The sequence below is a fragment of the Phaethon aethereus genome (assembly GCF_964289735.1).
Source record: "Phaethon aethereus genome assembly, chromosome: 5".
Classification (NCBI taxonomy): Eukaryota; Metazoa; Chordata; class Aves; order Phaethontiformes; family Phaethontidae; genus Phaethon; species Phaethon aethereus.
In genome coordinates this window covers 13,361,538-13,385,843 of record NC_138579.1, presented here as the reverse complement: position 1 = coordinate 13,385,843, position 24,306 = coordinate 13,361,538, and the positions used below count along the sequence as shown (strand labels likewise).

The 24,306-nt window shown below is 38.8% G+C and overlaps 2 protein-coding genes across 2 annotated transcripts in view; one reads left to right on the top strand and one right to left on the bottom strand.

Annotated features, from left to right (window-relative positions):
• Window positions 1–4,054: 4,054 nt before the first annotated feature.
• Window positions 4,055–10,059, bottom strand: CINP (cyclin dependent kinase 2 interacting protein; the record flags this gene model as incomplete). Its single annotated transcript, XM_082000975.1, has 5 exons — window positions 4,055–4,257; window positions 5,780–5,909; window positions 7,522–7,648; window positions 8,823–8,991; window positions 10,053–10,059. 5 exons carry the CDS (start codon window positions 10,057–10,059, stop codon window positions 4,055–4,057), a joined length of 636 nt encoding a protein of 211 aa, XP_081857101.1.
• Window positions 10,060–14,972: 4,913 nt separating this feature from the next.
• Window positions 14,973–24,306, top strand: part of TECPR2 (tectonin beta-propeller repeat containing 2) — a gene marked incomplete at both ends in the record, with an annotated part of 37,805 nt that continues 28,471 nt past the window's right edge. The window contains 8 exons of the mRNA XM_082000701.1: window positions 14,973–15,200; window positions 15,314–15,442; window positions 15,870–16,001; window positions 16,958–17,115; window positions 18,236–18,548; window positions 19,338–19,470; window positions 20,780–21,244; window positions 21,900–22,894. Of these exons, the coding sequence (XP_081856827.1) occupies window positions 14,973–15,200; window positions 15,314–15,442; window positions 15,870–16,001; window positions 16,958–17,115; window positions 18,236–18,548; window positions 19,338–19,470; window positions 20,780–21,244; window positions 21,900–22,894 (2,553 nt within the window). The remainder of the gene's footprint in view (window positions 15,201–15,313; window positions 15,443–15,869; window positions 16,002–16,957; window positions 17,116–18,235; window positions 18,549–19,337; window positions 19,471–20,779; window positions 21,245–21,899; window positions 22,895–24,306) is intronic.

Below are 24,306 nucleotides of genomic sequence, written 5' to 3'. Positions count from 1 at the left end.
TGCTGTGCATAAATCTGCCTGGAAAAATGGGCAGTTTTAAATATAATCCATGCTTCTGCATTCCAGGAACAATATGACAGCCTAGCTGATCCTTACTTAAATAAGCATCCACTGAGTTTGAGACAAAAATAGCCTCAAAGAAGATACGATTTGTACTGAACTGTTGAAAATGTATTTAAGTATGCTTGTCTAATGCTCAGCCACACCTTTAAAAATTGCAGTTACTTAGAAGTGAGAAGGTGCGTAAGTAGTGATCTGATTTTCCTTAACAAGGTATCAGATCCTTTTTCTACTTTAGTCTGTGATGGTCTCTTTTTTTTTAAACTTGCATTATATTTTTTTTTTCTTTCAGATGATGTATCCGTTACCAGTTTTAAGCTTTGACCTTCCTAGTAACTCCACACTGCCCTGTACTATTTAATCATAATAAAAGGTATCCTTGACTATAATCCCCGTTTCTCTATGCAGACAGAAATCTTAGCAATACTTATCTACTGCTATCTTGTATTTTTGTCATACTTCAGTATGTTGCTTGGATGGTAATATTTTTGTGGAGACCTAGCAGCATCTTGTCCGAGGCACTGTCTCTTCTTTCAAGCAGCTTAGCAGGTGAAAAAGAACATCCTTAAATGACCAGTATCTTTATTTTGTTCATGAGCTATTGTAGACAGTACTGAAAACTGGTAACGTACCTTTAACGTGTGTGTTGCCTCATTGCTAAATACATGAGGCTACTGAGATAACTGGACAAATCAGCTAAAAGGACCTGTGATATTCAGGAGAACTGTTCTTAAATATGAACATTGATTTTTCATGGTCTTGTTACTGAGAACTGTGGGAAGCTGAAGCAGGGGAAGTGATCGTGCCCCTGTACTCGGCACTGGTGAGGCCGCACCTTGAATCCTGTGTTCAGTTTTGGGCCCCTCACTACAAGAAGGACATTGAGGTGCTGGAGCGTGTCTAGAGAAGGGTAGCGAAGCTAGTGAGGGGTCTGGAGCACAAGTCTTATGGGCAGTGGCTGAGGGAACTGGGGTTGTTCAGTCTGGAGGAGGCTGAGGGGAGACCTTATCGCTCTCTACAACTACCTGAAAGGGGGTTGTGGTGAGGTGGGTGTTGGTCTCTTCTCCCAAGTAACTAGTGATAGGAGCAGAGGAAATGGCCTCAAGTTGTGCCAGGGGAGGTTTAGACTGGATATTAGGAAAAATTTCTTTACTGAGAGAATGGTGAAGCATTGGAACAGGCTGCCCAGGGAGGTGGTGGAGTCACCATCACTGGAAGTGTTCAAAAAAATGTGTAGATATGGCACTTCAGGATATTATTTAGTAGGCATGGTGGTGTTGGGTTGATGATTGGACTTGATGATTACTTGAAGGTCCTTTCCAACCTTAATGATTCTGTGAGGAAAAACTTACACTAAATAGTTCAAAGAAGAGAGAGGACAGTTTAGAGATGAAACAACCTGCTCTACTATATCCCTTTAACATAGTTGGTTTTGGTTTTTCTTGGTTTTTTGTTTTGGTTTTTTTTTTCTTGGTTGCCTAAGATTAATTTGATTAGCCAAAACACTGCCTTTTCTGTATAGATGTGAAAGATGTCATTATGTATTACTGAGCTCCTGCCTGGTGGTTGGGTTTATAGTGTAGTTTTTGGTTTGGGTTTTTTCCCCCTCTTTTTTTTAGGAGGTGGTAATGGTCAGAGGATACAGGCCTACCTTATAAGTGAAGATAACCATACAAAGCAAGGTTCTGCTGGTCTTTCAAAGTCTGATTGCAGTAAGCAATTCTTTATTACACTCTTTTGTACTGACTGTCTAATAACTACATCGGAGGGCTTCAAATACAACAATCAACTACATAGAGCCATAATGACAAAACACCTCTGCGATGATTTTGCAGTAATCTTCCCATGTCTGATAGCAGTCAATGAGCAAGGGGGGCTCACTATGAAGACTCCTTCCTGAAGAGCTTATTTCCTCTGAAGAAACAAGAACAAACCACAATTTCCACCTGTGCAGAAAATGAAAATGTGCTTCAATTCTGCCTTCCCTATTGATTTGCACATGCTGGGAAATAAAATACACCTACTCTCTTCTTAAAAGAACAATTCTATAAGAGAACCAACCTCTCCTCCTTGGAAAATATTTTTCAAGTATGAAGGTGTTTCCATAGTGACAAAGGTCTAGCACTACTCAGGTAAATTAAGGTGGCTTTTAAAGTGGGTGGAATGCTTGCACAGAAAAATAGTAAAACCCAACAAAGCTGTTCATAACTTGATCGTATTCTCCTTGAGCTACAGCCGAATTTCTTTTTAGATGCTAGAAATTTGGGGTAAGAATAGAACACTATTAAGCTGTCAGAAACAACCTCATTGTTGAACAGAGCAACATGTTGAGGAAAACTTTTCCAATTCATGTCTGGCTGTTCCGTTATTGCAGGAAACTCACATATTTCCCTTACCAAGCTTATGGGGTTTCATCTTGGAACTAGTTAAGTAAGTAAGTGACCCTAATCAGAAATCTGTTCCAGAACCTCTCAATCTTTTAGTTAGATCTTTGTAGTGTGAAACCACAGCCATTTTTGTCATTTCACAGTAGTGTGCAGTTCATGTTACTGTCTTTTAATTCAAATAGTTGTTTCAAGGTGAATCAAGGGTAAACATCTGTCAGGGCACAACGATGAGTCAACAGCACCTAGAAACACTAAATAATTGTGTGAAATAGGAGATCTAAATGAACAGTTCATATAGGAGCAGGTCATACAGGCAATCAGTAAGTTGGAGGAATTTAGATTATTAATCATAATGAAGTAAGCAGAAGGCCTAAATTCACTGCACATTAGGGATTTAACTAAAAAAATGTGATGACACAGCTGCATAGTTTCCACATTGTAATACACTTCTCTGAAAAGTGCTAATTTGCAAAAGCAACTAACAGTTATTAAAGGCTGGCTAAGTGTAGCAGCTTCACCAAGCTACTGAGGTCTGACACAATGGTATGCTACGGTGATTACTATTGTATCTTTACGAATGAAAGCAAATAAGGGTATTGAATTCCACTTCAGGATTTAGCTTTTGCATTAACTGTTTCTCCTGAACACACTCTCTGCTCTCTTTTCCAAAAAAGCAGCACGAAAAAGAAAGGCAAGAATTTGAGCCACCGATTCTCGTAAACTGCCAGCCAAGAATACAGAGGGGGCACACCTTTAAACCAAACCCACTTGACATCAGAAACAGTCATCCAAGTAAAAACTCACTGAGCCCTCTCACAGGAAGCAAACAATACGGCATAAGGACACGACTGAAGCAGGTCTTGTTTTTATTCAACAGATGCTTACATGAAGCATCTCTAAAAGAAGAAGCTTACAATGAATTAAAAGAGACAGGACCTTTTCATATAATGACTGTGGAATGGCGAGTTGTACTAAACCTTCCCAGTGTGCTAGTTTAGGCACACTCTCCAAGAGTGTTGTTCCTAACCGTGCTATAATCAAAACCAAACCACAATTTACACTAGTGTCTGTGACAGCATTTCAGAACCACATACCAAACTATGTGGATCCTTTTTGGATCCACTTCTGGATCCTGCCTTTTGTGCTTTCCTTTCCTTTTCCCCATTTATAAAGCATGTACAAAAGCACTAGCCCTGCTAAGTTATGCAAAAAAAACCCCATGAAAGATCAAGAAGTGATGAATTGCTATGGTGAAAGGGACAGTGCAGGCATTTTTGACTGTCAAAACTTAGAAAGTAGTTACATTCTTTGCTGTAAGTGTCTATGTGCATTGAATCCCCTCCCGGACCACCAAGTAGTGCTTACTGCTTTCTGATTATAGGGGATTTACAGGACCTGTAGGAGGACTTAAAATGCATAAAGCAACCAAAATCAGATTGTCCCACGCAGAGAAAGGAGTATCAGCTGAGACAAAATAATAAATACAAATAGGGGAAAATATTTTTAATAAGTTTTACAAAAATTCAACTTACTTGGTAAGCCTTACAATTTGCCATTTCAGTGTCATGTAAGCATCTTTAGAAGCAAGCCATGTAATATTTGAAATTCTAGCACTGTCTATGTCCTGTTTCCAGCAGCATGGCTTCAAGTAGCAGTTTGCTGCTGTTCTCAATGTAAGGCTGGTATAACCACGATGATAAATAGACCATCATCAGATCCTGGTCAGCAGAATGAGCAATTTCTTGTACAATTGTTTGCTTCAGTTGTAGTTCCTTCCTGTACATTTCAGAGAGCTTCAGAGAAACCTCATCTGAAACGGATTGAAAAACCAAGCACGTTGACCAGAACATTTCAGCAATTCTCTAAAAGTTAAATTACACTTGTAATACGTTGATCATTAAAAAAACCCCCTACGTTAGGTAAGCTATTCCCTGTATTTAGACATCTTGTTTTTTATAGCATTAATCATGTTTGTACACTAGAATATAAAATGCTAAACAATTTCCTCAGCTTTTGGATATATTTTATACGCCTGTGATTTTGACATGAATCCCCTTTTAATTCTAGAATAAGCGGTGGTACTGATTCTGAGGACCCACTGTAAAATTATCAGTTATAGCTGTTCTTTCAAATAACTGAAATTTGATTTTAAAATTTGGTAATGCTATCCTGAAATACAAGCTTCACATTTTAGAGTCACTGTTGATTTTAGCCAACCTAAAGGATGCCCTCACATGCTGTCAGGCACTTTAGCGATCAATGCATGATCACCATAAGTCATACCAATAGTGAAAAATAATGGTAAATCAAAACAACCAAAAAAAAAAGTTTCAGACCAAAACTGAAGTGTGTAATGGAAAAACTAATCTTCTTACTAGTTATGTTAGCAATACTGGTAGGGGGGTTAAAATATATCTATGTAATAATCTTTAGTTGTTTGACTTTCTAAAAATAACCACACAAATTATTTTTAGAGAGAGACTGATCTTGTGTTTCTAACTTAGACTAACTACCACTACCTTCAGGAGGATCTAGTCTTTCATGGAATAGAGAGCATCACTAAATGATTCAGTTGCAACGAGCGTTTTGACAGAAGTTGTCATTGTCATTCTTACCCTTTTAAGCTGGCAGAAACTAATACATGAGATTCTTGCTAACTTGTGGTAGTGAAGTAAAAAGCAGGCCTCCACAAAGGTATGACTTTCACTTCATAAAGGCAGCAGTTGGTTTGCATGCAGTCAGGCTTCTCTTGAATTCAAACAGCTTTAAAACCACGGTAATGCCAGCTGGGAGGCAGTACCTTTTGCCATCAAGTGAATGCTAAAGGGATTGATATTAGCAGTAGACAGTAACTGAACATTTCTTTACTTGTCTTGACTGACACTGAGATCAGAGGTATTTTTCTTTGGCTGCCTGAGAATTGACTGAGGTATAGCTTGTTCTTTGCATTCAAGGATTTAATTTTGGTGTCAAGTAACAAATCAAGTCAGTTAAGCCTACGGCTTAACACTACCGAGTTGCAAATGTGTCTCTCCCTACAAAGGATGTGACTGTTGCAGCTTGGACACTGTAAGCTGCTGACGAGCTTAGTTTTATGCTGTAACTGTTGCATGTCAGACAACGCTTGGCAATTCACACAAGCAGTCATCAGCAGTAACCCTAAGCCAAATGGTGCATTCATGTGTTTATTGATTAGTCAATTATAAAGGAGAGAGATACACTCTCTCTCTCTAAGGCAAGACATCCAGATAAAAGGGTTTATTTTCCAGTCCTCAACTAGATGACATCAACAACACAATGCAATTAGCTAAGATAATCAATATTTTACTTACAGAAGTATGGTGTGGGCCATGTATGAAAGAAGGGTGCTGTGCAATTCCCAGCTCCATGGTGAAATGTTTCCAAGTCACAGATTGCTTTAGTAGTCGAAGTAAGCTTTTCCATTTTCAGCTGTATTTTTGTCTGAAAATAATGAACATGTGAAGTTAATTAACAACTCAGGAACATTAGGCTACTATAATTTTAAACATTTTTTTAAAACACACTATTTCTGAAGTTTTAACATTTTAGTCTTAACTTAAAACATTATTTAGTCTTAACATTTCTAACTCACTTTTTTTTAACTCCAGACAGGAATCAAAGCTGGAATTTATATAAAGATTTAATATGAGGTACCCTAAAATTTTTAACATTGAAGATATGACTTACTGACTCTGATTTTGCATAATTCTTTTGTTTCCCCCATGTAGAAATATATCAAAGTCCTCTCATTTTTTCACCTCTCTCTCGGTTTTTCCTATAGCAATTTGGTACTGGGGAAAAACATCAAGACTGTATATGAACAAGTGTGGCACAAGCCCTATAAATACATGCTTTCTTACATTACCATGTCAAGATGACTTAAATCTGATTTCAAAACATCAACAGCAGGTGATAAAAGCAGCTCAAGCTACTACTAACAATATATCTAGGCTGATTTAACAGCTTGCTTCGAAAAACAGGTCATTCCATCCATTTCCTTCATGTTCACCTGACTTTGTGCATTACCGATGGGGACTAATATTTACAATGAAAATGAGCTTGCAGGCAGTATCTTTAAATCAAGAAGCTAAAATACAGGTATTTCTGTAAATTCGTAAGCTGGTACAAACTCATAAGGAATGAAAAATAAAATATGTCTATAGTAGCTATACTTAGTATCCAATCTAACACTGGCTGCTTAGGCTCCTATTACTCAGGAGTAATAAAAAATTGCATCAACACACTTGGTAGTCTGAATACAAAATTACCTCAAGGAAAAAAAAGGGAAAAAAACCCCCAAATTACTGTTACTTTTTCCCACAGAACAAAATTTGAGGAAAATCTAGCTGCTTTCCTGCTTATTCTAAATACTAGACTGGTATCCTGTCTATATAAAAAATAGATCTATCATCTTTTTAATGGGCTTTTGTCAGAAGACTGTGGAAGTTCTTTTTAACACTAATTTAAAATTACAGTATCAGGCAAAAAAATATTCTTTTTGCTTCCTGTCAAACTGATAGGTGACATTAATTCTTAGCAATGTATCCAGAAAAAAGGTGGGTTACATAATAATTCTCTTACTGTACTCTCTAGAGAAGGAGTTCCGCACAGAAAATGCAGGTAGGCAGACTAAAAATATAACTGCATTATGTCTGATCAAAGATAACTGCAAGGATATGATGGCAGGTAAAGCACCGCTTTATGCTTTGTTGTTTGTTTTGTTCTAAACAGAGGGAATATTCAGGATGAGAAAGCAGAAAACAGGTGCAGTTTTAGAATGCATTTTTGTACAACTCATTTTCAGAAGATCACTTCATAAAGGGAGGAGTAGAATTATAAGCAGAAGGCAGATGTAAAACCAACTTTCAAATTTACCAATCAAGCAAATAAATGGTGCACACTAGATTTATAATCATTTAGGTTTGAAGCCAAAGCACTATGCATAAAAACCCCAATTCTATTTACAACAAATAATTGAGGACATTTCCTTATGTCATACTTGAACACACTTGGAATTGATTCATATTGACTAAGATTGAAAAATGAGCATTACCATATGCTTTAAGGTCTCAAGTAATTCTGCACAGCAGTTATCCAATTCCTCATTGTATTTTAGAGTTGGCTTTTCAGATTCGGTGGCACTGTTATCACATGCGATGTCCAGTTTGTTGTCCTGAAATCTAAAATAGAAACATAAGGCAGAGTAAACTGCATATAGCTTTACTCGAGCTGTGCAGATTTAAAATCATGTGGTCTGATGCTACAAAATCTCTCTCTCACTGGCTGTTCATGAGAATTCCTACAGAAAAATAGTAAGAGATATAGCTAGCCATGTCAGCAATTGGGGCTGGTACCATAATCTTCCAAGGAACATAGAATTACTTTACCTTAGAGCATGTGCTTGAAAAAACAACTGTAGGTGTTAAGATAACACCTTTTCCCACTTCACCTTGCCCCTGTGTTGGAGGAGGTTATTCTCTCATAGTGGACAAGGTATGCCCAGGCTTCACCTGCTCCAGCCGACAATCTGGTGCCTCACCACAAACTCACCTTCATGCACAATGTAAGCTAAGACAATTTAGCTGTGAAGCCAGAGCAGCTGATGTGCAGACACCTATCTTGTCTTGCTGACTTCCCCACAGAAGCTGTAAACTTAAGACAGGGGAGAGAGGGAGTTGCTAGAGAGCGAAAGCAACATCTGACACCATTACAGCAAAATATTCCTGAGCTTGTACCTGTTAGAACCCTGTCAGACAAACCCTGTTCAGCTGTCGGGAGTCTGGAGAAGTTTCTTCTCAAGCCTCTGGTAGTTATAGGCTTTTTGTTACAGCATGAAGATAACAGCTCTACTGAAGTGGGTTTTGTTGTGGGTTTTTTTTAATCATCACTGTTACAACTTTTATGTTTATATAAACCACTGATTCTTTCTTAAAATCTGCTGAAATTTGACTTTACTGAAATTTGGTAATACTGTCCTCAGTGTAAATGTGCAAGAGAGTAAGGGAACTCACATAGGCTGAGATCCGTTGGATTAGATTCTAATTTTGTATATTATGTATGTATTTTTAATATCCACTATGCTTAACTATGTATAATACAGTTTCCATTTCTTGCAAATATCATCATTATTTCATGAGATTATTTTAATCTTTGAGACATTTATTATTTGAATGTAAATAGTTTATGTAACCAAAAAGTGCAACTGCTGAGCTTATCTAAGAGCTAGAGTATGCACTCTGATATATTCTTTCTCCCATCTCCAAAAAGAACTTTCTAGTGAAGAAAACAGATTAATTTCTCAATAAAGGCAATCTTTATGCTGTCTTTACTTGTATGTGTTATTAGCATACTTACTGCTCACTGATCTTCATGTTTACTATTTTGTTTGCCGTAGTAAATCCATTATCATTCAGTCTCTCCCACTTCATCATTAAATTATGCCAGTCTGCTGCATTATCTTTAATTTTTCTTGCACTGACAGATACAACAGGTCTTCTTGGAGTACCATCAGCAGGACTTTTTGCTATATGAGAAAATAAAGTAATTCAAGCCATTTAAAGCATACAGAAACAAATCAGTGTGCTAACAGCTTTTTGTATGAATGATTTCCTTGCTTTACTGTGGAATATTGATTGAAGTAAAATGGAACTTACATTAACTGTCTTCAGTCATGAAATCTAACTCCTCATCTATCAGCCTTGTTACAATTTACAATAAAATCATTATTAAAAAAATGCAAGCATGATCTGAGATGTGATATTGTAACCTGGACAGTAGTGGCTTTGCCATACTGACCAATCTAGCAGCGTTCTGTAAACATATGATAGTCAAATGCTAACGCAGCGGATGACGGTAAGAAATCACGGCAGCAGTTACTGTATGCATGTAGCGCTCATGCCACGAACATTTGAATTAATTCACGTCCATACATGAGCTTGAAATGTTTGAGAGGAAGCTGGGTCCCACTGAAGACGGTGGATGCTGTACCACTGACCGTGGGGCCCACGATTCACAATGTGTCCTTAGGGAACCACAGGGACCTGCTCTACGTTACTCCGTCTACAGGCGAGCATCCCCGCAGGGGGAGGGCTGCGAGCAGCCATTTCTGCCCACCACCTGCAGCCCCACCTTTGCGCCTCACGTCCTGCCCCTGGAAGCAAGGGGGCTGCCAGCCCGGCTCGAAGCTACCTAGGAACGGCCGCCGCCCTGCCCGCACAGTCGCTGTTCTTAACTTTTATTCACAGAGACGCTTGAAAAGCGGTCACAAACGTGAAGCCCACACAAACGGCAGGACACGGGTGTCACTCGCTTCTGCCGGAGGCACGAGCGAGGTGCTGGCCACCTTCCTCACCCGCACCCACATCCATCCGTGAAAGTAACACGCCGGCGGGCTGGCAGGGCACCACAGACAGACAGACAGCTTATTAATTTACTTAGGAAGTGCCAGGCCCCGGCCTCTGGCTGGCCCCCGCCGCCCCTCGCCCCCACCCATGGAGAGCAGCCAGCACCTCAGCCTGTCCAGTGCCACAGCTCAGCGGGGCGACGCGGGGCGAAGCGGCCCTCCCCGCGGCCACCCTCACTCACCCGCCATGGCGGCGCCCGGCGGAAGTGCGCTCACGTCCGGCCCCGCCCAGGCCCGGCCCCGCCGAGCGGCGCAGGCAGCCGGGGCCGCCGCCGCTGCCTCGGGGCCTGGGCGACGCCGTGCTCTCTTCCCTCCACCCCTCCGCCGGCTGCTATGGCCGCCCCGTGTTCCTGAGAAGGTGAGTGGAGCCGCGTCTCTGCAGAGACGAGTGGGAGCTGCCTGAGGGTCTGCCCCGGCTCTCGCTCCCTTCCCCGGCCGCCACAAGAGGGGCCTGCCGCGGCCGCCTGTTGCGGCCGGGCCGAGCGGCTGAGCCAGGCGCGGCGAGGGGGAGTGGGCTAGCTCTCCCGCTGGTCTCCTGGAGGCTCGCATTCGGAGAGTGCTGGCGTGAAGCTGCGCCGTGGCGTTTGGGGATGGTGGGGGGGCCAGGCGCCCGCTACGCGCCCGCGGAGTAGCTGGAGGGGCTTCGCCGCCCCCCCCGCCCCGGCTGGGCCTCCGGGTCTGGGCGGGTAAATCCGGCATAAGCTGAGGTAAAGCCGGCGGGAAGGAGAGGCGGCGTTGCTGGCTGTCCGTCTGGCAGCCCGCGGCTGTATTCTTCCTCGCCTGTCAGGAGCTGCAGTCCCTTAAGTGCTAGAAAGCAGAGTGTTACGCAGAAATGGTTTGAAACATCTGCCAGAATACAGAGATGCATTCAAGGCAGGAAGGCTTCCCAGAGAAACTGGGTGTCCCGAGACCATCAGAGTAAAGCCTGGTTTCCGCTGCCCCCCTTGGTGTACCTGCATGGGCAGTGACCCCAGGTACTCCTTTTTCTATCCTTTCCGCCTCCGTCACCGAGGTTTGTGTTTTGTTTTTTACTTTCAAAACAAACTTTCGACCCGAAAATGCGACATCTCATGAGCCGTGTAGAGCGACAGGCATATTCATCAGGTAATCGCGACCTGTGTGCTGGTGCTGGGTGGTCCTCTGCCTGCAAACGGGCTGCGTGGAAGCGGAGCTCCTCGTTTCAGCGGGCTGTGAATTTGTGTTCTCCCCTCTGCCTGGCAGTGGTTCGCTGGGAAAAGCTCTGGGGACATGGCAGTTGGGTAGCCTGCTCCTTAGGCTAAAAATATGAGAAGTATTAGAAAATAAAACCGCTTTTCTTTTTAGTTGGTGGGATCTAGCTGAGATCAGAGACTGCTGTGTTTAGCTGTGGTCACTGTTGTGTTCAGCTGTGGTCATATATATGAGTTTGTCCATGCTCTGAAGAGCTTAACTTTAAGTTTTTTATGCTAAAGAATAAAAAAAAAAGAGCTGTTGTCCCTCTTGTACAGACAGGACACTTGGGCTCAGAGAAATGCAGTGTCAGCTTTAGCCTCCTGCAGTCAATCTGTGGCATAGCCTGGTACTGAACCTTTAACCACTGCCTATCTGTTTAGCCATGGGATTATCTTTCGCTTTAGTTGCCTCTGTTAGGCAGCATTGAGCCTTATTCCTGTTTCTGAGACTAGAGAAAATTTTTAGAAGTTTGCTTTTCAAAACATGGCCTTGAATGCAATATTTAAAAACTTGTTGTGAACTTTGCAAGTTGAGAAGGAAGGACTCTCGTTGCCTGGTGATTGTTTTTGATGTGCAACATAAGGTATTTTTCTCTACTTTATCTCTCCTGCAGGATAGCTGCTTAGCACAAGCTGATTTGCCCTGTACGGCTGTTACGTACTTCAGAATAACTGTGTCTGACACAGAGTGAGCATGTGCATCCAGTTGCAAAATCTGTCTGAGAAAATAGATTATATCCACTGTTTGCCTTTGATTAATGAAGTAGGAAAAACAGACAACAAATAATCCTAAAGCTGTTAATAAAGAGAAGGAGATTACGTGTGATACACACCTGTAATTAGGGGATGTTGAACACTTCAGGGTCAAAAGCAGAGAACTGTGATATTGTTCAGAGTTTTTGACTATATAGGCCACATTGCAGTTCCCTAGTCCTTTATACATTTGTTTGGTGTAGATGAAGTTACTTAATTAGCACTATTTTTAGTAAAGTGGTGATTTGAGCTTTCAGTTATATGTTTTCACACAAGCAGTGCAAGTGTTTTGTTTGTCTGTAAACCACTCAAGATGAAACTAATTTGTGTATGATGGCAAGAAATTACAGTTTATTAATACATTTTTTGAGTGTACAGGGTGAATGGGTTATAGAGAACAAAAGTTAATTTCATTTTTTTTACAACTTTGCCATGAGAGAAGATTGAAATAAGATTGTATATAAACTTTATGAAGAGTGAGAACCCTAACCTGACAGCATTTTTTTTAATTTAACCTAGTAAATGACCAAAAATAATTCTTCCAAATGTTTTCAGGGCAGGGGGGAACACTATCAAACTCTCCCTTCCCCCTGCCCCCCCCCTTTTTAAATTAAGTGTAAACTTAAAATACATGCATCAGGTTGCAGATAGGGTTGTTGTAGAGGAAAGAGTAATAGTCTTTTTCTGGATAATACAAATTTCCATAATTCCATAGTTTGTAATGAATTACTATGTTTTTAACAGTTTAGTTGAGCTGGAAGAGTAAGTGATAGAAGCTAAGAGAGAGAATTTTGAGGACTGGCAAAGTCCTTTGGCAACTGGGGAGCGTGAGATGGTTCCAGCTACAAGAGCAGCTTTGGATGATGACAGATGTGAATTGTAGGAGTGACAAAGGGGTCTTAAAATATGTGAAATTCATGAGACAGTAGCTGGGGACTGGTAGAAGTTGAGATTAGACAGAAGAAGATTTGTACATGTGAGATTCAGGACAAAGACTGCAAGTAAAATTACTAAGCTGGCAAAGCAGCACGTTTAGAGCAGCAAACGAGACTTTAGCATTCGGTTCTCTTTTTATTTAGTTAACTGTAGATAGAAGGTAGTAAATGCTGAGGGAAAGGGCAGGAGAACTAATATGTAGGATAGGAAATAGATGGTGTGTGAAAATATTGTAAAAGGGTGGTGATGCACTGAGGTTATCTGTCAACTTAGCAAACAACTCTGAAAGGAACTCTTCATTCAAAAATAGTTTGGACACATTAATCAGCTCATCCTTGTGATATTTTATTGATTGGGTGTTATGATGCATAGTAAACACTGGAGGAGAGTGGAATTAATTTCTAAGATCAGTAGTAGAAGTAAAAGCAATCAGTAAAATTTATCACAATTAAGAACAGCTAATAACTGTTGCTAGCTTTTTACTGGCAGTTTTTGTAACACAGATAAAATATGGGTCCAGTAACCAATCTTCATTCCTGTGATCTTTTCTAACTTGGGCTTGAATGGGTAATGTCATGCCAGTAATCCCTTTGGATTTAGTGGAATTGTATGTTGCTGTGCAAGTGTTGCAGGGCCCAAAGCCAGCGTGCTGAATCCTCTTGCATAACTGAAATAGTTTGAAAATTGAGACACTGGAGCTTTTCACGTTAATGGAGATATTAAACTAGAGCAGCTATATTTTTTTCTGATTTAGTTGATATACACCGTAAGCAATGTGTGAAGCTGCCAAACAAATACCATTTTCCATCCTTAGAGAAATAAAAACTAGGCACAGTAGGACATATCACACAAATTGCAGTAGGAATATTTTACAGAATAATTTTGAGCATTTAGAAGTGTTTCTAACTTTAATTGGCATATTTCTGTTTTTAATTTCCCTAAGGAAGTTATAACTCTGCCGAAGCTTAAGAAAATCTTCAGTGTTACAAGCTTAAATAACTGTAGAAAACTTTAATCTTTACAGATATCCAGAGTTCTTGTCTTGGAAATCTGCAAGTATTTTTGGCAGATTCCAAACCATTCTGTTAATTGAACTTGCTCGTGGCAAAATAAAATTCAAGAAGTGAAGGTTTCTTTCCTTTTCCATGTTCCAGAGCCATCCATGAGAATAGCTACTGCTACAAAATGTTCGTGTTAAGGCTGTCTCTGCACGATGAGAAAAATTACTGGGTTTAATTTTTTAAAAATATTTTTACGTACATCATGGTCATATCACCATTTTCTGAAGATCCCAGTACATTATTACTATGATGAGCTTGGACTACAACTTTTGCTTGAAGGAGGCAAACAGAATCTTGGTTTCTGTTATTCTTAGAAAGATACCAGAATTGTCCCCTAAGTATATTTACAGTGTCACTCATCAGCATGAAATTATTTGCTTAATTGTAAAGGATATCATGGGCATATGGTACATTTTCTGTTTGCTAACTTACCTTTCTAAATTCAGTTGCTACATGGATATTTTCCTGTGTCTGTCAAACTGGAATTTCTTTCGTTTTTGCATTGCCCCGTTCTTCCCACACTGTTCTTACTTTTTGGTTGGTTTTGACTATATAGCAGATGTAGCTCTAACTGAATTGTTTCTCAACCATGTTTTTCTTGGGGTGCGGGACATTAAGGAGTTGAGCATAAATACTCGTTTGACACTTTGATTGTATGGCACTAACACAGTGAATATCCCATGCTCTCAGCTCTGGGAGGTTTGAGAGTAGAGATAGATGAAGAAATATACTACATGGACTCTTCAGTGTCATGGTTCTTTCACTAGCCAGACGAGTTCAAATGCAGTATTTCTTCTTCACTTTGATGAGCTCACAGCTGCAAGAAAAAATGGTTATCCCATACTTAGTGGTTACCATACATGCCTAGATATTGGCTGAACCTAAGAAGGAAGCTTAGTCTTAAGAAAAACGTTCTTTTAAGAATAATTTACATTCACTAGAAGAGTGTAACTTGCTTTTTCTTTATACAAAACAAAACCTGAGGATTTCTGCATTCCTACTTGCTAAATGGTGTCTTTCTGTTAACCATTTATTCTTTCCAAAGAAGTTAATGACATGTCTTTTGCTTTTGTCTTTCAGATTTCCTTATGTGGTCAAGTAGATGTGTTAATTTCAGCCTTAAAATTGCTGATGCCAATCAATGCTTGCTATGGCATCTGTGGCTTCACCGGTTATATTTAAGGAGTTTTGTCCCTTGTATTATCTTCTCAATGCCATTCCTGCAAAAGTCCAAAAAGGCTTTCGCTCTATTGTGGTATATCTCACAGCACTTGATACCAATGGAGACTACATTGCTGTGGGGAGCAGCATTGGAATGCTTTATCTCTACTGCAGACATTTAAACCAGATGAAAAAATACAATTTTGAGGTAAATACTAATTTTTACTCATGTCTCTTCTAATGAAGCTGAGTTGCTCAGAATTGAGTTGCTGTTTGTCTCTCATTAACTTTGCAAGTTTTATGTATGGTTTGTTTCAACAGGGGAAGTGTGAATCTATTACTTTTGTAAAGCTGTTGAGTTGTTTCGATGATCTAGTTGCTGTTGGTACAGCTTCAGGTCGGGTTGCAGTTTTTCAGCTTGTGTCTTCATTACCTGGAAGAAACAAACAGGTAAATCTTTGCATTTGGCTAAACTTCTCTGAGGTGTATTATGGCGAATCCTAGTAGAGTGTTAGTGTGAGTCTTTCTAATAGTGAAAACCAGAGAACTTTGCCTGATGAAATATCTGTGAATATGTTTTAGGCTTCATATGTAAAGCTTATAAAAGCAATAATCTTAAAGCATGCTTTCCATTACAAAAGATGTATTTAATCAAAAATGCTTTTGAGAAATTCCTCATTTGTAATAACTGGCTGAGCTATTTGGTGGTGGGTTTTTTGATTGTTTGTTTAGGGTTTTTTTTTGTGGTGAATGAGAATTAGAATGACCTGCACTTTTGTACTTGATCTCCAGTTTATCAGTCAGAGTCACTGAATAGTCTTTGGGTCTCCATTTTCTCTTCCCCTCATTCTTGTATTGCTTTGGTATTGTTTCACAGCTTCGGAGATTTGATGTTGCTGGTATCCACAAAAGTAGCATTACAGCTTTAGCTTGGAGTCCCAATGGAATGAAATTATTCTCTGGAGATGACAAAGGGAAGATTGTCTACTCTGCCCTAGACCTAGACCAAGTGAGCATTTATTATAGAGACCTTAATTCCCATTTACAATTTTCTGAAAGAATGCTTGTGTGTTTAAATATTAGGAGTTAGTTAATCGCTTAGTATCATGTATTTAGTTGGACTGCTTTATTGGTATGTGTACACTTGGCCAAGTGTGTACACACCCAGTAAGACAACCATTGGATATCCTTTGCAACTGCCTTACCTTTTTAAAAAAATAATATATATCCAAAAAAGTGGTGATCCTTCTCACTTTATCAGGTTGCTGCCTGAAATAACTATCATATCTTCCTTTAGCTTTCAGCTAGTACTTTCTCTTTTGCTTGGAAAGGGTACTTTTGAATGATGTGATCTTGCTGATTCATTATATTGATGAAGTAGTTTTGTCAGAATTGTTCAGCATCTCAGTCTAGAGTGTAGAACGAAAGTAGTATTTGGGTTCCACTAGGTGACTAGCATGTTACCAGTAAATGGAATTTTTCTAATGTCTTGTTAATTAACACAGATCTGAGACATCAACCAAAAAAGTACTAACCTCAATTTCTATATGAGAGAAAAGTTTAAACAACAGCTATCCTGATGTACCTATGACTGTCCGTCATTTGTTTTGACAGAAAGGTTTAACATTTCCAAATTTAACGATTGTCTCAGCATTGCATGACCTGGCAGTGGAGAAGGAAGAAAATGTGTCCTAGAGTGTCTCTTGATTTCAAGTGAAAAATGTTAGCTAATATTCCAAGAGAAATTGAATTTCATAGTGTGCCACTGTGGTACACACAATCTAACTCCCCTCTTGCCTGCGTAAAGGAACTCCACATTCGTTATGAACTTTGTGCAACAGTAGTTCAAAAGCTTTTGTTTGGGTGTTTTCTCTTTCTTGGGCTTATTAATTTCTTTGAAGTGTTACTTATTACCTTATATGTTTAGAAAGGTTGACTTTCATTAATTGCATATATCTCTAAAAGGGTATTTGCAACTCCAGCCTTGTATTGGAAGAGCCATCTTCGATTGTCCAGTTGGATTACAACCAGAAAGTGCTGCTTGTCTCTACTTTACAACGGACTGTACTTTTTTACACAGAAGAGAAATCTGTCAAGCAAGTTGGAGCCCAGCCCAGAAAAAAGTAACCCTCATAAAATCTTGATGCAGGCACATCTATTAATTCTACCTTTTCAGAGTGGATTACAGAAAGAGCGGTCTAAGCAATGAAATTAATACAACACAGCAGTCAGCTCATAAAAAGTTAGTTACAGTAGCTATGCATGCTCAAACATGAAATGGCAATTCTGCCTCCTTAGAAAGTACATGGTTGCAAATATGCTACAACCATGTTTTCAGGGCTCTTGGGTAAAAAAATATTTAAGATGTTTTCTCATTGTTTAAACTGCCAAACTTCTACTGCAGTTCCTCTTGGTTTGCTGTGACTTGGTGTGAGCAAGCGTTGTAATCGGGTCCATCTAATGGGTGATGTAATATCTGATGCAAAAAACAAGTCAGTGTCCGAATTTTTCTTATACAATGAAGTGAATTATAAGGGAAAATGTATAGCAAGCACTTCAAGTTGACTTGAAAGCTGGGAACTTCTCGTATGACCTTCTGGCATCTTCTATTGTGTAATCTCTCAGATATGAAGGAAGAGGGAACCCAGTCTTAGACCAGCATGACTGACTGTATCTGGAAGTAGAGGAAATTGACGCTTGAAAGAAGGTTTAAAATTTATCTTTCAGGGATACGAATAGTAAGAGGAATACCAAGGACCATCTTATGTATGAGGGATTTTCTTGGGTGATAGAGTAATAGTGTTTTTGTGCATGAGAGATGAAGATTTTTAACAGTTGACGTCTGTTCCTTGCTTCTTGCAAGCAGAGGTTATCAGTTTCTTAGCATTAGTTTGTAGTGTTTTGCTTGGTTTTTATTCTGGGAGAAGGATAACTGCATAGTAGGGTCTTTCAGAGATGGACAAAGAATACAGTTATGGCTGTGAAGCTTATTAGGAGTCGTCATTTAACTTACCTAATAGATGTACTGACATCTAAAGCTGAGGGAAAACTGTTGTTGTTTGGAAGCACTGTTCTTGTCTTACTGTAACCAAATTTGTACTTCAGACATTTGACTGACTACTTTAGTCAAAGAACAGAACTTTTATTTTTGATAATTTGCACTTGTAAATTTGTGCCACTAGTTTTCAGAATTGTTTCTAAGTTGAGTATATAGCTTTTAAAATAAATTCTTTTGCATTTTAGCACTGGCAAATTTGGAGCATGTTTTATACCTGGCCTGTGTAAACAGAGTGACCTGACACTATTTGCTGCCAGACCTGGGCTTCGTCTCTGGAAGTCTGATGTTCACGGAACTGTTCAGGCCACATTCATATTGAAAGATGTATTTGCTGGAGGAATAAAAACTTTTGAACTGTATCCTCGTTTGGAACCACCTGACAGAGGAGGTTACAGCTCCCCAGAGAAACACCTTGGGCTTGTTTCATGCTTTTTCCGAGAAGGATGGGTGCTGACCTGGAATGAATACAGCATCTACTTACTAGACACTGTGAACCAGGTAGATAAATCTTGTGGGTGCATATTTTGCTTCTTACTTGTTTTTGCTCATGCCGCGAGACTCTCTTTGGGTTATCCATTATGCTTCTATGATTTAAATCCATGTTTAAACCTGACAAAGAAGACTTTATTCTCTCCCTCTTCAGGTTGTCATTGCAGTGATAAACTTGCAAACTAACTCTATATATATAAAAATTAAATATATCTAAAGTTTTCAGTCCAGGTGTTAACATCATAATCAATTCTGATACTTAGCAAAGCATATATAGATGTAAAATCTAGTAGATAATGCAAAAAGAAGTTTTAGGCCTATAAAATGTGCCTGGAAGTATTAATTCTCTCCCTTCTACTACACTTGGTGTCTGCAAAAAAACAAGTATTAAATTTTATTTGACATAGAGTGAGCTGTTAGCTATTTTGTCGTCTTAAAAGTGCGTATGAAAGTGAATACAAGCTAATATCTTTTTGTCTAAATGGTATTAAACATTTGTACTGTGTCTCTCTTATGCCACAAAACTGTATATTATTTAAGTTGTTATATTGTTGCTGCTACTTTGGACAGAGAAAATTAATAGATCTATGGAATTAAAATTAGTATAAAAATGAGCTACATCATGATTAAAGGGTTCTTTCCTGTTTCTTTTTTTCTTTCTTTTTGATAAGATAAAATCTTTATTCTGTAACTATGTATGTTGATTAAATTCCACTGAAGAATTTTGTTAGAGCATCATCTTGTCCGGAGTGTGTTAATCTGATGCCAATTATTTCTTTCTGTGTTGACTCTTTATAGGCTTTGATTGGTGGCTTGGAAGGATATGGTGATATTGTGTCTGTGTCCTGTACCAACAATGAGATTTTTCTCTTAAAGGGAGATAGAGACATAATAAGAATTTCAAGTAGACCTGAAGGACTGTCGTCAATAGGTTTGTACAGTTAGAAAACTATAGCATGTACCTCATGGAACATGGAAGAAAACAAAAACAAAAAAACCCCAACAACCCAAAAACAACCAACCCAAACCACCACCCCACCCCTGCAAAAAAAAAAAACACCCTACCAGGTTCTGTGGAGTTACTGATCTGTTTCTACAAATTATATTTAGAGATCTGATTTATCGGCTCATCTGAGCTTCTGTTTTGGCTGCAGTGAGAAGGAGGCGTTAAGAAATTAATTATGGTTTCCTTTTTTTGGTGAGTGGATCAGCATTATCCTAGCCAGGCATCTCTAATCTGTGCATTTGAGACCTTAATCTAAACCGTGATTCTGAAGCAATCTGGATTCCTATCGTGGTTAGCTCTTTGCTGATCAATCTCAGTTGTCTGACTTGGAAATACCTGACTATGTTGATTCGGTGCCACCTGTTGCCACCCACATTCCAGAGGAAATCTCAGTCTTCCCAGAAATGAAAAAGAAAGACCTGGCAAAAACCCCAAACAATACTCACTAAAATTCCAAAAAGAATTTGAGTTTATTTTCTTATTTGTTGCCATTTGAGTTTAGCATCTATGTTGCTAGAACTCTCTAAAAGGGATTAATAATACTTCCTTAATGATGGTGCTGGCTGATTTCTCAATCATAAAGATAGTAAACACCATTATCCAGCATATTATACTCACAGAAGGAGTATTACGCATTTAAAATACTCCATCTTAGCTTTGTATTAGCAAAATGCTAGTAAATATGCTATGAAATCTCACTGAATGCTAGAGAACTTCTTTAGCATTGCATATTAGCAATAGCTTTAGTCATTTAAGCAGTTCTTTTACTCACAAACTTCTAGGGGGTGTTTATTATTTTAATCTTAACTTCCAAGTATAGTTTGAAAGGATCCTTCTTGAAGCATAATTTCTTCTAATTGATTTTTTTCAATTTACTGTATGTTTAAATGAAGAAGTTGAAGATACAGGGTGGCACTTCTGTGTGTGATATAAATGGGTCTTCCAAGCTAAGACCTGTACTGTTCTTCATACATAAACATAAATTCAGAATTTTCCTAATTGAAGTTTTATACAGGCTTTGGGGGGTTGATTTTACTAAAATTATTTCATACAGATTTGCTTACATGAAGTTTACATTGTGTGTGTGCATATATATATTTGAAATATTACAAACTTAGAACACTTTGTTCCATTGCATAAAGCTTCTCTTCTTTCGGTACTCTCCAAGCACTATGCCTCTACTCACTTGACACAGTAGTATTTATACTTTTATTTTTATTTTGGTCAGTTTCAGATGTGAATCCAAAATTGCCAAATACTTTAACAGACATGAGTCCTAAATTGCTGACCCCAGTATCAGTAAATGCATCTGTATCATCTAGCCCTTCAGTGGAAGCAAATAAAGAAATGGTTACTTCCTCTTCAGTTATGGGTGAGAAAAATGACTCTCATTCTTCAGTGAAAGATGATGTGGAAACTCCAACACTATCAGAGAAAAGTTTTGATAAAACGGGAGACTTGAGCAATGAAATAAGAAAAAGGGGCTGCTCTGTGGTAAGTGAATCAAGAAGCAGGAGCAGTTCAGTAAATTCTGTGGACAGTGGCTCTAGCTTTATGGTATGTGCAGAACAGCTTTCAGAACCTCAGAGAGAAGGTCAACTTTCTTCACAACGGTTCAGCACAATCAGCTCTGAAGATTTTGATCAAGAGCTCATTGTAAAGCCAATTAAAGTGAAAAAGAAAAAAAAGAAGAAACAAGGTAAGTCTAGCAAAACTTTCCCTGCCAGTGCTCATTATTAGAGCATGTCACTTTTGATGTTCCACACAAGCGAGTGTGTGTGTTTGACATGCTTTGCTTGTATTATATTGTCATGCTCTTGAGATATTTGAGTCATTGTGCAGGGCCATTTATGTTTAAGATGAAAGCCTGTTTTGTATGTGATAAATTGATGAAGTCTTTTTAGATCTATTTATTTTATTATTTTAATTTTGATTTGCTTTTTGTAAACATGCTTAAGGTTCTAATGTATGGGTTAATGGTAACATACAGTGGGCTTCGCTTCCAGTTTTATGTTGTAATTGTGTAATATCTATTCATCCTGTTTAGAATATTTGACAGTGTCTTAGCCGTGTTTTTTTGTTTGTTAAAATAGTGTGAGTACTTGATTATGCTAATAGTTTACTATGTTGGTATTACAACTTCAGAATGTTTTGCTATTAAGACTTTTTTTGCTCTATATGTATCATTTAGTGTTGAAGTTGAAAAAAATCAGTATGTCAAAATTTAGATTTAACTGTTCTTCCTCCAGTGATAAAAATATTTAAAATTCTTACTTTGCATCAAAATGTAACAGATTTTATTAATACTATTCCCCCCCCCCTTTTTTTTTTTGTTTTGGTTTTTGTGAGAACAGAAAGTGGGACCAGGAAAAACCACAGCTCTCTGGAAGGAACACCGATTTATGAGCGTCAGCTTTCTGGTGATAGTCCACATTCATTGAATGCAGACACCTTTTCCATGACTTCCAGCCTACTGAGTGGCAGCATTGATCATCTGAGTACTGGATCTCCAGATCAGGAAAGCATGTTCAGCATGGACTCCCATACAATCTTGCAAGAAGATAATGGTTCAGAAACTTTCAGTGTCCTGCAGTCTCCTGAGTCTGCAACTGTCCTAATTAATGAGGAAAATGGAGATATTGTTGATATACAGAAACTTCCAAACAGTGACAGTGGCATGGGTACTTCAGCTGTTACAGATACTTTGACATCTGTCTCTCCTTTAATCCTCACAGGAGACTTGACAAGCAGTGTTGGTGGTGAATATAATGGTAGTGTGGTTTCTGCAAGCAATGAATGCTGTCTTGGAAAGCTGAGCCAAGAGGAGGAGCAGGATTTTCCTACACTGTGTAAAATAGATGAAAATTTAGATGAAATGAAGTTGCAGGATACTGAAAAATCTTTTGAAGAGCCAGCCCTTGCAGACCAGATGTTTTTGGAATGTGACAGTGTACTTAATGTTCAGCCATCACTGACACCAAAGGAAAGTGATGAAACTGGTAGGGAGGACCAAGAGCAGCTCTCTCTAATACAGAGCGCTCTGGCAGATCCTTCTGTGCTCAACTTTGACATTTCCAGACATGTTTGTTCAGATACCACTTCCATTTCTGGATGGAATTTTGAAAGTGCAATCAAAGCTAAATCTAGTACTAGTGCTGCTGAATGGGTAACAGACACTCATGCAAGTAAGACTGAGAAATCTGCCTCAAGTGATGAAGAGGATATTTATGGACATGGATTACCATATTCATCCTCGGAGACTAGTATGCCTGAAATTTGTCCTAGGCCTGGTTCCCAGGATGTGGTCAAGATAAGCCTAGACGAGATGGTGCTGTTAAAATCTGATCAGGTATATGTTTTCAGTTTAGTTAAAATACTTAATTGCAGCATTTCAAAAGAAACATTCATGTGATTACTATCCTTTACCTCTTTAGGACAGCAATTTCTTTTATTACTTGATTTTAGTGAATAAGTAAAGAGTAAAGCCAAACAGCAATATGTGTTGTAACTCTTAGGAAATGTGATGTATCAGACTTCAGAATGGTTCATGTATGCTTACAATGTGAAGAAGCTACACTGGCTGTATTATTCCCAGCTCAACAAAAATGCTGTCATAAATGCATCCATTGACGAGTGAGCAGTAAAACCAAGTCATGCTCAAAGACTGCTCCTTGTTTGGGTCTCCAGTAGATCAAATTCTGGACGATGCTGTTCCCAACTGCAACTGTCTTCATGGGGAATTAATGATTATCTCACGTGGCTGGTCTCTGGTCAAGGATCATTTTGCCTGTAAATACTCAGAATAAGGATTGGTCTTTCTTTGTGTCCTGGACAGCAGTTAGTACTATTTAGAATGTTGACATGTTTGCTTTTTCTGTTATCCCTCTTTCCTTCATTGTTATTTTGTGGGTGAACATTTCCAGAAATAGTAATTCTCAAATAGACTATAGAAAAGAAGTACTAAAATTAATTGTAAAATCTGCAAAACTGCCAAAATCACTGGGAGTTTTAGCAGAAATCTCAAGAAGGAAATACAGTTCTTCTATGTTGGGGTTGGTTCTGTTTTGGTTTTGTTGTTTTTTTTTTTTAACCTATAACAGCCTTGTATTGAAATCAACCAAATATTTGTTGATAAACCTTGAGTTACAGGTTGATGGTGTCCTATTTAGTAACAACTGCAGCCCGAAGTGTAGAAGACTTTTAGTTTCAGGTTATTCTCTGGAATGTTTAGTAAAGCTCCACGGATGCTTACATTACAGGTCATGTATGCAGTGCTTGGGTTCACCTCATGCAAGCTATCAAAATTTAAGATAGCAGTCTGTAAGCCAAACTTCTGCAATACATGGCTTCTGTACTATACAGAGAGTATCAGAGTTGGATATTTAGCTGTGTCTGCACTCCAGCTATCTTGTTCCCTTTGCTCATCACTTCACAGACAATAAATAATTTCCTGACTACAGACAGACTGTACATTTTTATGTATTCCTTTTTGACCTGCCATTTATTTTGAGTATGTGTTCTTTAGTCAATAAGAGAAGATTTTCCACTTTCTGGAGGTAGATGAGAGTGTGAAGGGTTTTGGGGTTTTTTTGCTAAAACTTTTGTTCTAGCAATCTTATTTCACAGTACTATGTTAGCCAACACGGATAGGTGTAGTTTTATATTACACAAGGCAAATTTATTAATTGATTAAGGTACTTAAGAACCTTAATTTTAGTTTTTTTAATCAAAATATGGGAGCTGCTGTGCTTATATAGCCAT